Source organism: Melanotaenia boesemani, chromosome 3, assembly GCF_017639745.1.
Source record: "Melanotaenia boesemani isolate fMelBoe1 chromosome 3, fMelBoe1.pri, whole genome shotgun sequence".
Taxonomy (NCBI): Eukaryota; Metazoa; Chordata; class Actinopteri; order Atheriniformes; family Melanotaeniidae; genus Melanotaenia; species Melanotaenia boesemani.
The window spans coordinates 28,917,556-28,935,044 of NC_055684.1; the positions used below are offsets into that span (position 1 = coordinate 28,917,556).

The 17,489-nt window shown below is 37.1% G+C and overlaps 1 protein-coding gene across 1 annotated transcript; it reads right to left on the reverse strand.

Annotated features, from left to right (window-relative positions):
* Positions 1–6,249: 6,249 nt before the first annotated feature.
* On the reverse strand, positions 6,250–14,481 carry LOC121636866 (transmembrane protein 88). Its single transcript, XM_041980704.1, has 3 exons — positions 14,328–14,481; positions 13,360–13,654; positions 6,250–6,608 (listed from the first exon to the last, which is right to left on the reverse strand). Exons 2-3 carry the CDS (start codon positions 13,651–13,653, stop codon positions 6,381–6,383), a joined length of 522 nt encoding a protein of 173 aa, XP_041836638.1. The 5' UTR covers position 13,654; positions 14,328–14,481; the 3' UTR covers positions 6,250–6,380.
* Between the last annotated feature and the right edge of the window lie 3,008 nt (positions 14,482–17,489).

Here is a 17,489-nt window from a genome sequence, read left to right on the forward strand (position 1 = left end):
AAAGAAGCTTAATTCAGCAGCTCAGTACATCCAGCATCACGTCATTGATTAACATCTTGCTGCATGAGGATGCATAATTTGATAAATGCATGGAAGGAAAAAAGAATCAGTTAGATTGTATACTTTTGTGCATGAGACATGTTTTTAAATCAAACAATGTTTTCCATACATTTCAATTAAATTAAATTCAGCTTTATTTGTATAGCACCACTATATAAGGATGTCATCTCAGAGCACTTTACAGACAAATCAGTTCGAGCCAATTTATAATAAATAATAGCCCAGATAAGGAAAACCAACAGATTGCATCAAATCATGACTTCAATCAATCCTGAGCAAGCAAAGGGCGACAGTGGAAAGGAAAAACTCATTTTTAACAGGAAGGAAAAACCTCCGGCAGAACCCAGTTCAGTGAGGGCGGTTATCTGCCTCAACTGGTTGGGGTGGAGAGGACAGAAAAGAGAGACCAAGAGGCTTTACAACTTTTAGCCAGGACGACCTGCTGAAAGATAAGAGGAGAAATCAATAATGACGCTAAATGTCATAAGTTTATACATGGAAAATAAGGAGCAGAGAGAAGAAAAGGAAGAGCTCAGTCAATCATAAAACCTCAGCAGTCTAAGCCTATGGCAGCATAACGAAGGGAGGGCTAGCCACCCCTAACTATAAGATTTATCCAAAAGGAAGGTTTTAAGTCTGATCTTAAAGATAGAGAGGGTGTCTGTTTCTCTAACCCAAACTGGGAGCTGGGTCCATAAGAGAGGGGCCTGATAACCGAAGGCTCTGCCTCTCATTGTTCTTTTATAGACTCTGGGAACCACAAGTAAACCTGCAATCTGAGAGCAAAGTGCTCTGTAGGGAATATATGGAAATATGATAACTGCAGGTTAACAGCCCACCTCTGTTGTCTTGTATATCCACTTGTTTGTTTTTCTTTTTTATTTAATACATTTTTTAAATTTACTTATTTATTTATTGTTTTTTCACATTGCCGTTATGTATTCTGTATTCTGTGTATGTTACACCTTCAGTGCAATGTTTTATGTGTGTTTAAAAAAGAAGAAGTTGTTCGTGAGAGACTTCCTGTTTAGTGACAGCAGCAGGCTGTCAGTTCTTTATACCACTTTCTACTTTTAATCCTTAGCCATGAAGACTTTCCATACCTCTTATGAGGCAGACGATAATTGCATTAGTGTGTATAAATGAAGCCTATATGAGAAAAGACTCATTACACTAATTAAAAGCCTTCATCTCTCCACAACCCCACCCCGCCCTCATTTGACATCCTGGTGTAGGCACTGTACTTCTTTATCCATTAGTAATTGTTCTTATGCATTCTTCTGCCTTGTCACCAGCAGTTGGCCACTGCATGATGTGCAGAAAAAAAAAGAAATCTGTTTGCTTATTTGTGTAAGAGAACATCCAACACCGTGGTTATTTGCTTTGCCACATGTGGCCACAACAGAAACACAGAGTGCAGTTCTAACACACAATCCTGATTTACTGAATACATTTTATAAATATGTCACAGTGACAGACTCAGTGTCACTCAATAAGGAAGCCTTATTAACTCATTAAACACACATTCAACAAACACCTGCTACCACGGACACAAATTAGGTGCACAGTGTCCATTCTGTATTAAATCTTACCCTTCAGTTGCTGAGTCGCTGAGCTAAACAGCATGCTTTTCTTTCAGCTTTCTTTTTATAAAGGTGATGCTGATTTAGATTAAATTAGTGTTCAAGTAGAAAGATAATTGAGAAATGAATTGCAGGAAAAGGGGATGAAGAGAGAGGAAGGCCTCTAAGAAATCCACTGCTGCCTCTTTACTTTCATGCAACAGATTTATGTTTATATTGATAATATAAACATTAGTCATTTTTATATTCTGAGAGCAGTATGCAACTAAAGGGCATGCGTGCCTTTTCATAATGAGTAACATAGCCCCATTATTATCCCAGCATGTTTATTTTGCCCTAGCGCTATACAACATTTTGCACATCTACATAATTGTTTCAGCCTTCTCTTGACATTTGAGAGCAGAAATATGTGAAACAGCTAAAAATGAAAAGGATGTTTGCAATTGGAAACATTTAGTCTGTCTGCTAGTGCCTATACCCTAAAAAAATTAATGTGGCTCACTGAAAGACTGTTTTGCTGCTTATTGCAACGAGCAATAAATTAGCACATCACTGGCCAAGCAAAGTCATCCTGCTGTATTCTAGGAAACTGCAGATGTTTTTTCTCATAATTACAAATCAGATTTAGGTTCACGAACAGATTTAATTTATGATCCATTTGTAATGAATCCAATCTGGTGGATTTACTATTCAGTTCCAGAGATTCCATGTTAGCAAGAGGATAGTAACAGTAATATCATCTTCTTTTTTTACAGTTGGTGGATATGTAACATTTCTCTTTGTGTCCCTTACAGCCTCCTGGATTTTATAATGCTTGGATTATTTTATTATCCACTAACTTATTTTCCTAAAATTGCCTAACAGTGTATGAAAAAGGGGTTTTAGTCCCAGGTTGTTCAAATGAAAATGTTTACAAATGACCCATAAAACTGAAAACTAATGTTTCTCAGGAAATACATTATACAGAACAATAAAAAGACTTCACCCACTGTAGCACTAGACAGGCTCCCAGTGCAGAGAAAACATAATGAGGATTAATTGCAATTCTGCTGCAATGCAACAGTTCAGTTTATTATGTGCTGATATTGTGTACACACAGTCTTTTATCTGGCAGAATCAGAGTTGAAACTTTTTAAATTTTTACCTATTTGCCCTGCTTCCTGCAACACACTGTGGTAGCTTCTCTATAAAGAGGCACTGGCCCAGTTTCTCATGAAATTTGTTACATCACATCTCAGCTTTGTGGTACACACATCAGCTCCTAGCTCCACAAATTCTACTTAAGATATATGCTTAGTCAGGCTGATGAATAGCCATTTCCAACAATCATGCTCCCATCAAAATTAATTATGCTCTTTTTTTTTTTTTTATCAAAGCTTATTTTTAGTACTATAACATTTTAAAGACACAAAGTGGAGCTGAAGCTGTGTGAACATCATTATGTATTTACTGTATGTACCAGTTCAAAAGTTTTACAGTGCACTGAAATGTTTCATTAAATAAATTAAAAGTCTCTGGAGGTAATCCAGGTATTCCTTCAATTAATGGCAATCCATGTGTAAGTTAGACAATTTATTATAAAATGTCCACATGACTGGCCCATCACCATTTAACTGTACCATTAAAGGGGTTACGAAGACAGTGGGAATCTTTACTCAGCTGTGCTCTTTTTAAGGAGAACAGTTATCTTCCAGGCAAGATTAACACAATGTACCGTTGCTGTCCGACACTAAGAGCAGCCACATGTCAACCACAGTGATAATTCATCTGTCAGCATGACCTATGCTGAACTGTATGAATATACTAAAGGCATCATTAAGACAGATAGGAGTGCTACTTAATCAGAGGTCCGTTTTTCCCAGAATTAACTGATTTACTCAGTTAAAGATGAGAGTGGTGTGACAAAAGTCAATTGTGACACTTTCTGTTTTTCTTAAAGGTCATGGTGGGCTTCCACTGTGTTAAACTGTGTGCATTGCATCTAGGCTTAAAAGCTAGTCAGACATAGATGTTATGTCATCATCAGAGCTTTTCAGACAGAGGTCACAGCACAAAAGAGACAGAGAGGCTGAGAAAAATGGCCTTTTTGGAAAGTCAGTTCATGCTGTTTCATTGACTGAACTGAAAAGCTGAGCAAAAGATTGAAACTCAAGCAGCCCCCACAGTCATTATGATCCATTTTAACACTTGAATAAACAGAGATTCATTATAATAAGAAAATAAGAGAGAAATTAGATCAATAACTGGACTAGTATAAACAGAGGAAAAAAACAAATACTCTAAATATAAATAAACACATTTAAAAATGAAAACAGCAGTGCATGATAAAAGTTTGCTCTTAAAATGATTGAATTGTTTTTCCTGAAAACTGAAACCTCAGGTATGATCACTGAATAATTTAAATGTTTACATAGCATGATGAGCTGCTGATGTGATTTTTTTTTTTTTTTAAATCCCTTTTCAACACCAGGCTCTCACAAAACAGTTATTAGTATACAATGCTGTCAGCTTCTGTTGCTTTTATAATGCAGTTTTTATTTTTATTTATTTATTTATGAGGCAAGATCTCAAATCTGACAATAATACATCAGGTTTCAGAACAATATTGTTCATTTACAGTGGGGTGGGATAGAAATCAATTCAAATAAGCACACTTTAGTTTTTCTTAGACAAGTTTTAAGATTTTTTTAGAGAATGTGAAGGTGCAGTACCAGTCAAAATTTGGACACACTTTCCTATTGGATTTAATGGAAAAGTGTGTCCAAACCTTTGACTGGTACCGTATGTCACACAACGAACTGGATGATGGGATGGCAGCTGTATTTGCAGGGCAGGAATCACCAACACCAGTTCTCGAAGGCAGGTTTTACGTTTGCATGCTGCAACACACCTGATTTAAATCTACAGGTAATTAAAAGGCTTGTGTGACAAGCTGCTGCAATGTAAGATCTAACAAGTCTGTTTTACTAAAGAAAAAAAAAGTAAACTAGATGCCTCAAAAAAATTAAGTTTTACTTAACTTGAGTAATGGATATAATTAACTGGAATTATTTGAGTTTGCAGAGCTTTTATGATCTTAATACATTTTCGTACGCTGTAAGCACATGAGGTTGTGATCAATTTTACAGAAATTAATGGAGATGCTTCACAAAATCTTTTTGTTTTTAACACACATGATAAGTTCAAATGCACCTTAGCAGCAGGAACTTGTTGTGTTATTTATTTATTGTCTCAGTGATAGGGACCACAGAGGTTTCTGTCACAATGAATACAGTTGCCTTTATGATTTTTTTTTTTTTAGATTTGTTGCTATTACCTTTGAAAATCTAAAAGAAAGTATTTTTACTTTCTAGTGAATTTAAATAGACTGATTTGTACTAAATCAGGAAATGCTGCAAACCAAACATTAAGATCTAGAATCAAATTAAGCAGTTATATCCAAAGAATCACACTTTCTTTAATGCACCTCAGAGACAACAACAGTCGTTGTGTGCTGCTCTTTATTATTGATATTCTATCTTTAACATGTTAATTTAAAGCAGTTGCCAATATTTTACATCTGAACTGATCACACAAAGTTAAACTCAAAACAGTGACTAGAGTTGAAGTTTGTAATGACATTTTTCAAGACTTCCAACAAAATCTCACAAAACTTCACAAATATGGGCTAATTCATGACTGAACCAGTTATAAAAGTGGCACCGCAAAATCACAAGATAAATAGAAACAGATTAAATTGTATTTTATGTCTTTTACAAAAAAGGAAAACAATTTTTCTAGTGACTGAAGTTAGTCAGGAAACTCTGTATTCGTTCTACAAATAGTCCTAATAGTACTTTTAAACCAAACAGGTCTTGTGTGGAAACTGCTACAATTCAATACAATCTGGTTTTTTTCTATAAATATAATAAATTGACCTAAGAGCCAACAAAATTATACAGAAAGCTTTAAATATGCAATAATGTAACAACAAATGTTTTTAATGTATAGTTTCACATTTATCAAGTCAAGACAGCAATACAAGGAAATCCAAAACAGAGTACAGAGGCTTAGCTTAGCATGAAGTCCCAAATGTAACCTGGCTCTATGCACAATACTGGAAAAAGCAACAGTTGTATTTTTTTTTCTTCTTCTTCTTCTTCTTTTTTATTGGATTATTATATTTGGAAAAAAAAATTTTAATTACAGGAAATACAATAGATCTTTATGGAAAGAAGCCATTTAAACTGACAGAAGTGATTGTTTTGGGGAGATCAGCAGCAGAAAAATTAGAACAATTCTAACAAGCTGAAAGTTCATTTAACTCAGCTTTTTTTAGAGTGTAAACCACTGATACTCACTTCGGTCCTACGAGGGCCGCAATCCAGCAGGTTTTCCATGTATCCCTGCACCAACACACCTGAGTCAAATTAATGAGTCATTGTGTAGAACCTGATTGGCTGTTAGAGCCACCTTATTTGACTCAGGTGTGTTGGTGCAGGGATACATGGAAAACCTGCTGGATTACGGCCCTCGTAGGACCGAAGTGAGTATCAGTGGTGTAAACAATCATCTCTGGAAGTTTATTTCTCACAGTTGCTTTCAAGGCAACAAACACAGACTCTGTTATTTAGAAGAAGATTGTTTTAATTTCTCCACTTTCTGCATAACTCTGATTGATTCTACACAGATACACCTCTCTGAAACATGCCCATCCTTCACACCTGTGAACTCTCAGCACCTCCTCTTCCATGTGGATCAGACCCAGGCATGGATGCTGCCCATCCAGTCCAGCAGCCTCCCTCGGTACCAGGCACGTGTGATCGGCTGAATGCAAAGTAGGAGCCGAAACCTTCTCAGCAGGCCGCAAAACACTGCTGCCGCCACAACCACAAGCGGCGACATCATCACAAAGCCCAAGATGATGAGAGCAGAGCAGCTGTTGTCGTCAAGGTAACGGCAGACGGCGGACGGGGCACCAAGAACCTGCAAGGGCATTACAGGGGGAGAGAGTAAAAGTAGAGAGGTTCTCCAGAGGATGTGAAGGACAGCCTGGCTTCAGCAGGTACAGCTTTTCTTCTGTCAAAAAGCAAATAGATGAGTTTATTATTCGGAGAGCATGATTCAAGGTAGGCTAGGGCTGCAAAGGTGGAGTGTCGCCTCTGATCTGTCAATCACAGTGAGGGGAAGGTGAGCTGAGTGAAGGGGGGTGGGGTGACACAGGAAGGACAGAAAGAAAGTAAATAAGAGAACAAATTAAGGAATGAAGGAGGAAGGGAAAAAGGTCGAGAAGTGTCTTTCAAACTCTCCACACAGACACACAATGATTTGGCTACATTAGGAGCGTTTTTACTAAAGGATTTCCAATTGTAAGCTTTTCCAAATGTAACTTGGTCTCCTACAAATGCACCTTAGCAACAGTGGTAAGTGCACACTGCTTCTCCTCACTGCATTTTCCCCCTCGTCATGCTGTCTGTGCACAGCTGGTGTTGGCACCAAATCAGACAGTCTTGTCTTCTCTCCGAGTCTGTTTCTTCATGTGTAGTCTGTTGCCAAAATAGGAAGATTTTTGAGTGACAGTGTGACTGTTTGCTATGAACTGACATTTTGCCTGCCCTTATCATTTTTATTGACGTGTACATGCTTTGCATATTTTAATCTGCCAAACAAGAGAACTCCATCAAAAGTCAAATCACTCCTTACTGAGAAAACCTGGGTTACTAACAGGAAGGAGGTGATCATGCCATGTGATGACAGAGCTGAAAATCACTCTGGCATGATAGTGATTTGTTACAATGCCAGGACTCACCACATTGCACTGAAGGTCTGTGTGTAACTCACGTGACTCACACAGGTGAATGCACACCCCTTTAACCCCTTTAGCTATTAAGTACTAGCTTATAAACACCAACATTCAAGTTCAGTCATGGTGTTTCGTGATTGGGCTTGTCAAAAGTAGAAAAGTACAAAAACAAACAAAAAATCTAAGAACCCATGCAAGGAGGTTAAGTACAAGTACATCACATGTTCTGCAGAAAGGACTTTCCCTGAAGGCTGATTGTTTGCTTCCCTCAGCAGAAGAGCTTCTACGATCTCCTGCCAACCTTAATGACAGATAAACTCCCTACATATAACATGAACTTACTTGCCTAAACTTTGAGATAAGTTCAACAAGACAGGAGCGGGCAGGAGAAGAGCAGATTCCTCCTTGTTAATGATTTGTGAACATACTTCTACTGTTGTATGCAAATGTTTGGGCAGCCCAGGGAAAAAATTATGTTGATTCTAGGGGTGAACAAAACAAAACCAGAAGCGCCAGGCCTGAACTCCAGAATAATTTGGGACACCATGCAAGCAAAGTGTCCCTTCCTTTGGCTGCAAAACTGTAGCTTCAGGACTGCAGTTTCAGGACCTTAAATTTTTTGTGACAGCAAACATTCCCCCTTACTCAGGAGGAGTAGGAATTAGCAAGAGTAAGAAAGAGTTTACTTCAGTCAGAACCCTGCCCATTACTTTGTCATTGAACATTGCCTAATTGTCATATTAATGGATGTGAAGCATCTTCATCTTAACATAGGGAGGTGTAAGCTTTGTCACTATATTCAGAAAGGAAAGTAAGTCATTAAAACAAGTTATCATTAAACTGTACCATTGTTTTCTGTCAAACACAACTTTAGCACCCTTTCATTTCATTCACACATTAATAGCATCACTCGGTCTGCCTACTTCCACCTCCGAAATATCAACCGCTTGCGTTCATCTCTCACTCCACATGCTGCAGCTATCCTCGTCCACAGTCTGGTCACCTCAAGAATCGATTATTGCAATTCACTTCTTTTTGGTCTCCCCGATAAATCACTTCATAAATTACAGCTTCTTCAGAACTCTGCTGCCCGGATTATCACTTGCACACCTTCTTTTCAACACATCACACCGGTTCTTAAACAACTTCACTGGCTCCCTATAAAATTCAGAGTTAACTACAAGATCCTGCTTTTCACCTTCAAATGTCTCCATAATCTGGCCCCTCCATATCTGTCTGACCTACTCCATATAGCTACTCCCTCCCGCACTCTCAGATCATCTTCCACCATTCACCTTTCTGTGCCCCGTGCCCGTCTCACTACCATGGGGAGCAGAGCCTTCAGTCGCTCTGCTCCCCAGTTATGGAACACACTCCCACCTGAACTCCGTAACATTGACTCACTCCCATCTTTTAAATCACAACTTAAAACTCATCTGTTCAAACTGGCCTTTTCATCTTAATGTTTTTAACTGTTTGTTGCATGATGTTTGTTTTGATGTTTGTTTTATGTTTATAACTGTTTTAATTGTTTTGTTTTTAACTGTTTTAATTGTTTTGTGAGGTGACCTTGGGTCTTGAAAGGCGCCTTGAAATAAAATTTATTATTATTATTATTATTTACCTTATTGAATGTTGATATCAAACATAGTTAAAGTTTCCCAAAACTGGGTTCACATATGTAATAGTAGTCTGTTAGGAGGTCAAACTCAGAGCTGAATATTTCAAAGCCTTCTTTGTATTTTTATGCAGAGCAGACACCAACTTACCATTGATTTCCTTACTTCATCGTTCTTGATCAGTTGACTAAGAAGGCAATTAGTGACGACATGCTGCTGTGATCTTCACTGATGTGAGAGTTTTACAATTTTACATCGGATTTGGACTAAAATGTACATAAATGGGCCTGAGAAACTGGCTCTTCCAAGCAAGAATAAGACATAATGTGTATTAGTGAGTTTGCTGTCAGAGCTTTCACACTGGCAAGAACAAGTGAAGTTGAAATCTTGGGAGTGAGCAGGGCACCCTTCTGCCCTTTTCAGGACATTTTTGTACATTTTTCTCAACTTTTGTGTGTTTGTTTGTTTTTAACTTGTGTTGTGTTGTGGCTAGTGGCATGAATTTTTGCAATAACTCTTCTCTTAAAACTTTTTTATTTTTTTTTAATCCCATGTCCTTTTTCTGTGACATTTCTTTTATAATCTGTTGATGAAATGAGTACGCTCTGGTGACTTTCATAGTCCACACACAAAAACTGCTATAAAATCGTCATACTTTTTACATATTTTTCTTCATAAATCATTTCAGACAACTTCCATCCTGCTCAAAGCAAACATTCAATTACTGCCTCATTCATTAAAAAAATAAAAAAATTCTATAAAATGATGTAGAAAATGTATAACGATAATGATATAGAAAATATTTAATGTTTCATATGTTATTAATGACACTTAATTCAAATTATTAAACTGGCATTTAAAGGGTTAAAAGGCTTTAAATTATTTAATGTTTGTTAGTTTTGAGCAGATTTGAAGGTGTTCATGTGATTTATGGGGGAAAAAAACAGAAAAAATATGATGTATGACAATTTTATAGCTTATTTTTGTGCATGTACATTTTCTTATACTACATAAAAAATACAAATGGAATCAAATCAATTTTGTAGCTAATCTTTGACATAGGTCAAGTTTATTTATATAGCACAATTCAATGATGGTGTGATTCAAAGTGCTTTACAGAGACATTAAAACATCATCTAACAGCAGAAAACAAGAAGCATAATTTAAAATTAAAAGCGAAAGGAAAAAGAACGAACATTAGATTAAAACAGTTTTTAATAAATCAAGTTAAAAAAAAATTAAGCCTAAAAGAAACAGATGCAGATTCGGACTTCTAAATAAAAAATATTCAAATACATCAGAAAACAGGTGGGTCTGAAACCTGGATTTAAATATATAAATATGTTTCAGCTGATCTGAGGCTTTCTGGGAGTTTGTTCCAGACACGTGGAGCACAGAAGCTGAATGCAGCTTCTCTGTGTCTGGTTCTGACTCAGAACTGATAAAAGACCGAATCCAGATGACCTGAGGGGTCTGGTGGTTCATACTGAAGTATTTTGGCCCCTGAAACCATTCCGAGTTTACAAACCAGCAGCAGAAGTTTGAAGAACCCTCTGAGGGACCAGCCAGTGTAACGATCAGAGAGCTGGACTGACATGATCCACAAAAGAAAGTGTCTAATCACCACCAAAGATCCATCCCTCTGATATTCATTATATGAAAAATAATTCAGTTTTGGTTTTTATTAGTTTCTTGTTTGTTTCTGTAATGAATAAGGCAGTAATTCAAATATTCCAAGTAGCATTTAAATGGTTAAAATCCTCATAATTATTGAATGTTTGAGCAAGAGAGAAGTTGTTAAATGATTTATGAAGAAAAAGCAGAAAAAAATACTGTAAAGCAGTTTGTGTGGATATTTTTGGTCACAATGGTGAATTTGAGAAGGAGGGCAAAAGGGTTAAAGAGGTAGGACCACATGTCTGCATAGTTTTATTTTCTCTGACAGGATACGTGGAGTATTTCCTTTGAGTGTCTCATCAAACATGGCTCCCAGCAAGCTTAAAGTACATTTGCCAGTAACATCTTATAAGTACCTGGGGGTCCTGCTGGACAACAAATTGGACTGGACACCGAACACTGACCTCCTCTACAAGAAAGGTCAGGTGAGGCTGTATGTTTTGAGGAGGCTTGGATCTTTCAACATCTGTTCAAATTTACTTAATATGTTTTACAAGTCTGTAGTCGCCTGTGTGCTTCTGTATACTGTTGTGTGCTGGGGATACAGTATCAGCAAGAGGAACATCCACATGCTGAACAAAATCATCAAGAAAGCAGGCTCTGTGGTGGGGCTGAAGCTGGCTACTGTAGAAACAGTGGCCGAGCAGAAAACACTGTCCAAACTTAAAGCAGTGATGGAGAATACCAATCACCCCTTACGCTCGGCCTTTACTCAGAGCAAGAGCAGGTACAACAGCAGACTGCTAGTGCTGCCCTACAGAAAGACGGAGGAAGTCATTTATCCCGCCATGAGACTATACAACTCTCTGGAGGGGACTTTGACCTTTATTATAAAGCTTTGATATATTTATTTTTTTATTAAGTATTTTATTGCTTTGATGATTTTTTTATAGGATGAATGGTTTGAATGTGTGTGTAAACCAGTTGACCACAATGAATTTCCTTCTGGATTAATAAAGTTTAATCAATCAATCAATCAATTTGCTGTAAAAACACTCACTGGCAGCATTCATTTTCTGCTCACACTAGTGGGTTTTTCTGACTCTCAACACAATAGTAAAACCCCTGACAGGGAAACTGAGTAACACTGCTCATCTTGTAATATACTGTTGGGGAAACCTGCATTCACATGGATGGTACTATGATACTTGTAACCTACCTAAAACAGCTGACGAGGGGCCAGAAGAAAGTGATTGTGTTTAAAGTGTTCATCCAGCCTTGAAACTACCCAGATGCCAATCTAATGGAATCTGGCATCTGTGGGAGACAGGCCCAATCCACAAAGACCCCACCCAGGAATCGACATGGCTAACGTCCTAGCACACAGCCACAACCTTTAGATATTCTTTGTCCATACCCTGATAGGTCAGAGTTCCTCTGGCAGCGTGGGGAGCACCTACTGAATAAAACTGTAGGTATGGGATCATAATGTTAAAGCTGATTGGTGTATACCAGTATGGAAAGGCAGACACATCCATAACTACCCTTTGTCCATTTTCTTTGTTGCCAGGGTGACAATCTCTCCTCACACTGTAGGTTACCTGAAAACTAGCAACATAATGCCTGCTTTTTTCTCAGAATGTTAGAGATTTTTAACAGGAACTACTTGGAGCTTATGCTCTCTTTCTCCTGAGTGGGAACACCTGAACAAAGGGAAGTGCTCAGAGAAAAAGATGCTGGTATGGGAACTGTAACACAAATAACAGCTACTCTTACAGTGGATGAACAGAAGAGCTGCACAAAGTACTTGTGTAAGATAAATATAGCTAGTTTGTTCAGTTTCTTTTTTAAAGTGAATCACTACTCTAATGGAGTAGCAGTTTAAAAATACAGAGCTACAGAGGTTCACATTGGGTTTGCTTTTATTGTCTGTTTGCTGCATTTGTATTTGATTCTCCCTTCAGAAATGAAGAAATATACATTTTAATTTGCTCTGTAGTTACTAAGATTTTAAACACATCTGCATGTGGCAGATCATTATTGTCTCACAGCTGCTTTAAATGTTATTGCATGATGTATAAGAAAATAAACTGGAACTGCACCACTATCAATTTGTAAACAGTTTTATATCCATTTTCTCCTAAAAATATTAGATCAGAGGCAATTTTTTACAAGGCTGAGATCAATACTTTTTTTCTATATTACTATATTTACCTCTGTTATTCGTCTCCACCACATCCCACAGGAAACATTTCTCTCTTTAGCCAATAAATGCTCAGCTATGTTCACATAATACAGGGAAACTGATATTTCAAAAGACACAACTGTATGACTACAAGCATTTTGTTATCAAGATGATTATTTTAGGATTAATTCAATTTGCTGAAAACTATCCGCAGAGGGTAGACTTCATACGTAGGATACCTTCCAATAAAAAAGGTTGATGTAGACATTTCTACAGAAAAAGACAGACAGTTTTTTTTTCAGTTATGTTCACTGTCATATAAAAGGCTAAGAATTTGTCATAAATTGCAAAATATTAAAAATCTTATTTTACAACTTAGCCACCCCAAATGTAATTTTGAGCCTAATATAATTATAATGAACTCTGAATAATGATGGAGAGACAGGGTCCTTTGAATTGAATTCTTGAGCAAAAATCATATTGTAGAGTAATATCTGTTAAGCTGCAACTTACCCTGGAGTGGCAGAGGAAACCGGCATACAGCAGCAACACTGATGGCAGCAGGACCACAGAGAAGACCACAGCCAGCAGCAGAACGCTGGCTGAGATGACACACAAGTTCCAGAGGATGAGTGCTGCCCCACAGGCCATGCAGCCACATCTGCCTCTGCGGCTGCCCCAAGCACTGTCCTCGCTATGGGCCACAGGAGGGGGCAGCATCTTCACTCCATCCCCGATCCAGAACTCCTCCTCTTTCTCCTCTTCTGCTGAACCACCATCATCCAGGTCCACATCCACACCACACATTCTGAGAAAGGATGAGCAGCTGTCTCTGTTTTCATTCATTGCAAGGTAGCTTCTTGAGTTTTTTTTAAATATATATCTTTCAAATAACACACTACTGAAAATAACAGGTTAGACAGTTACTAAAGAAAATTTGTTTGTTAACAAACTATTATAACTAAAACTAAAACTAAACTAAAATAACACCCAAAACCCAGTATCTTGCTCTACAGACTGCACAGTTTGTTTTAGCTGTATATTTCCCTGCTTGGTGCTGCAGACAGAGCTCTTCCTTCTATTCAGCTAGCAAAACTTATTACACAATGTAAATGAAGCACCTATAGCCAGTAAGGCTTCTAAACATCCACACACACACTTGCCAATTCACACTTTCTAGCTGTCTTTCTTTCTTTCTTTTCTGGTCAATCTCTTTGGTCAGGACTTGTCACTAAAGCCTGGACTGCACTGAGGAAGTCAGAAACCTGAAGAACTGCTGCTGAACCAAATCTTGGCTTTATATGTTCTGCATCTCACGGTTTATTGTGTTTTAAGAGTAAATCTGTTATTTTGATGGTTAAATTAGCAAACGCATAATAAATACAATTCATTTGTCTATTTCAGTTGTAGATATGTTTTTTTTTAAGTGAAAACTGTTAAATCAAACGGTAACCACATAAAAAAATAAAAATGTCGCTTACCTCGAACGACAATAAATATCGTATGTGCTAGTTGAATTTCTTTTCCACCACTAGATGCAGAGTTGTAGTTTCTGTATAAAAACAAACACTCAAAGAACCAGTGAAATAACTGCGGCGGAGACAGGCACCTGTGACTTGAAGTGATGCTGCTGTCTGTGAGGATTCTCCGCGCGGCTGCCAGAGCGGGAGCGAGCGACCCGCGACCCCGCGCGCTACAGAACGCGCTCACTGGACCGTTTTACAACCTAACAGCTTACATCTCCTCACATCTGCACAGTTATACAAACCAAAAAGTTCACAAATGAATCATTTGAAACTCAGAGCCTGAAGGATTTACACATCATTGCTGCACTTCTGGTAACACAGAGCACTATTATAAATTCATAAAGGTTTTACCTGCTTTATCTTTCAATTAATCATCCATTGATTCTTGAGCTCCTTCTACATCTGTTCAGTCAATAGAGCTGCAGATGATGGAATTGGACCTGATACTGGAAAGCATTCATCATACATTAATGTGAGCATCACAGGGGTTCTTCTAGAAAAATTTTGAAGGGGGTTCAGGCAAGAAGATAGACTAGGAAAAAGGTGGCATGTGTAAATGAGGCTTATGAGAATAATTCGATAAATAAATAAAATAAAAGAGCTCATATTTCAAGAAATAATCTACTGATTATTAGGTCATGTAATATAAAAAAAAAGAAAAAAATAATAATGACAAAAATTAGCTTTGATCCAGTCGGTGTTTATTCAGCATTTTGGGGGATTTAACTGTATACAGTCACATTTAGTTGTTTTATTACTTCTTACATCTTATGTATATGCAAATATATCTTCATAAAATGTAAACAGTTGAAAAGACAAATACCACTCACTCAAGCAGTTGATGATGATGTATAATAGCTTTATAAGTTTAAAGGGAGGGTTGTGCTCTTTGACCCTTCTTGGACATTTTTAACATGCATCTTTTAACTTGTTTTTTTTTTTTTTTATGAGTTTAACAATATAAGTGCAAAAACAAACAAACAAACAAAAACACAATAAATGCTGCATTATGGTCAAGTGTATAGTTGTGTTGAAGTAGAACAACATACTTACATGCTGCATTCACTTACACTTAGGCATCTGGGTTTTACTCTGGTAAAGGTCAGTTTACATTCAATATTTGTTAGAATTTGATTGTATATTATTGTTGTTGCACCTGTGGGGAGAATCAGATATCAGGAGAGGCCTGTGTCCCCCAAGGCCACCCCTCTGGCCCTGCGCTTGCATAAATGGTTTCACTGAATGAACAGCTTTATCTCACCTATCAAAATTAAAATGCAACCTACAAATCCTTTTATTAGAAAATTGAACGTAGAGGATGGAGGAGAATTACAGGATAATTATTCTTCTTTTCAGGCATATTCAGGCATGTATATATTGTGGCTACAAATTATATGGTATGTGAGATACTGAAAATGTGATTTACCCCAAAATTGGGCAAGTACAAACTTTTCCACCAAACAACAGTAAGGACTGATTCCTTTAACAAGGTATAAGTTTTTAAGCAGGAGGGTGGGGGAGGGTTGGATAGATCCAGCATGTGCAGCCCTTCATCCTATAGGACTCATGTTCAACACTGTTTGAAATATGACAGTTTTCTACCTCTTTGCTCCCATTAATTCAACTTTTTCTTTCGTTTTTTCCTCACTGTTTACACATCTTTTTCTTGGTTTAGTAAAAATTATGCTTAGGCTAAAGTGTATGCATTTAGTTTGTTGCCTCATTGATGCATCAGCATGAGACTTTACAAGTACTTCCGAACATCACTGTCAAAGTTCTCCCACTTCTGTGAACCTAAATAGGTCGTAACATGTGATAATGCATTGTCTTTTTTTGTAGGACAGTCTCTTTCATGCTATTACCCATTACAAGCTAATGAGATACTCTAGCCTCCATCAGTTAAATTTCTTAAATTTCTGTCTAAGCTCTTCTGACTGCACCATTTTTCGACACAAGCCGACACTTAAGGAATATACAATTTCTTCTGTAAGTTTTATTTAATCAGCCTTATGAAATGCATTCATATGCACAGACTAAATACAGAAATAGTTAAAATCATAATGTTCATGGAAAGTAAAGTAAAACTATTGCTGTGGGAAGGCTGAATGGGGATCAGTGTTTGTTCCTCTACTTTTAGACCCCTTATAAGAAAGAGGACATGCACGGAAGAAGAAAAGGAAGGGAGGAGCATAAAGCTTGCTTACACCCTGGACTTGTATATCTTTTATACATTTATTTTCCTTTTCTGAAGTTTATTAAACTATATATATATATATATATATATATATATATATATATATATATATATATATATATATATATATATATATATATATATATATATATATATATATATATGTTCATTTTGTGCTAATTTGTCCTAACCAGATGTTATCTAAGGAAGGAAACTAGGATGTACCCCAGTTCATAAAAGGCGCACATAATGCCAAGCTGCAAAACTGATAAACCCAAGTCTCCAGAGCTGTGAAGATGACCTACCTGTGCTCTAAAATACTAAAAATAAAAATACTACAATAACCCAGCTGAGCTATCTAATGAATACGGACAGAAAATGTGTTTCATAAGGAGAAAAATAATAGTATGTAATAACATGTGGTAGATAATAAGTAATGAGACCTGAGAACATATTGAAAGTCTAATTGGTAAAAGGGAAATCAACATTTCATGAACAAGTTCATGCGTCGCATAAAAAAGCTGTGATGTATTCATAAATGCCCTCGTTAGTCTCTGCATCCACACTCTAGTCTTCACAAAGCTGAAAACAAAATCAGCTGTGTGGCTGTGAGATAAGAGGATGATTGATTTGTTTTCCAGCTCAGACAGACAGTCAACCTTTTGCTGATTCAATTTGATTACAAAGAAGAAGAGAAAAAGATGGGAGGATATGAAGACAGAGCTAAAAGGAAGAGACATTGCCTTGAGGTGGAGACAGGAACAAGGCACTTAGATGAGGGAGACACTATAGATAATCTTTAGGAAGACATTGTAAATGCAGTGGACATTGCCTCTTGAGACTTTACCTGTGGCATCTGCTGACATCTGCTGGACTGGGTGGGAACTTTTAACCAACAAAAAAAAGATTATTTTCAAACAATG

Bases quoted from the DNA above. Each gene is read 5' to 3' on its own strand.
- LOC121636866 (XM_041980704.1), bottom strand. From the start codon at position 13,653: ATGTGTGGTGTGGATGTGGACCTGGATGATGGTGGTTCAGCAGAAGAG. The intron at 6,609-13,359 runs GTAAGTTGCAGC...ATGCCCTTGCAG, and splicing joins GTTTCCTCTGCCACTCCAGG to GTTCTTGGTGCCCCGTCCGC.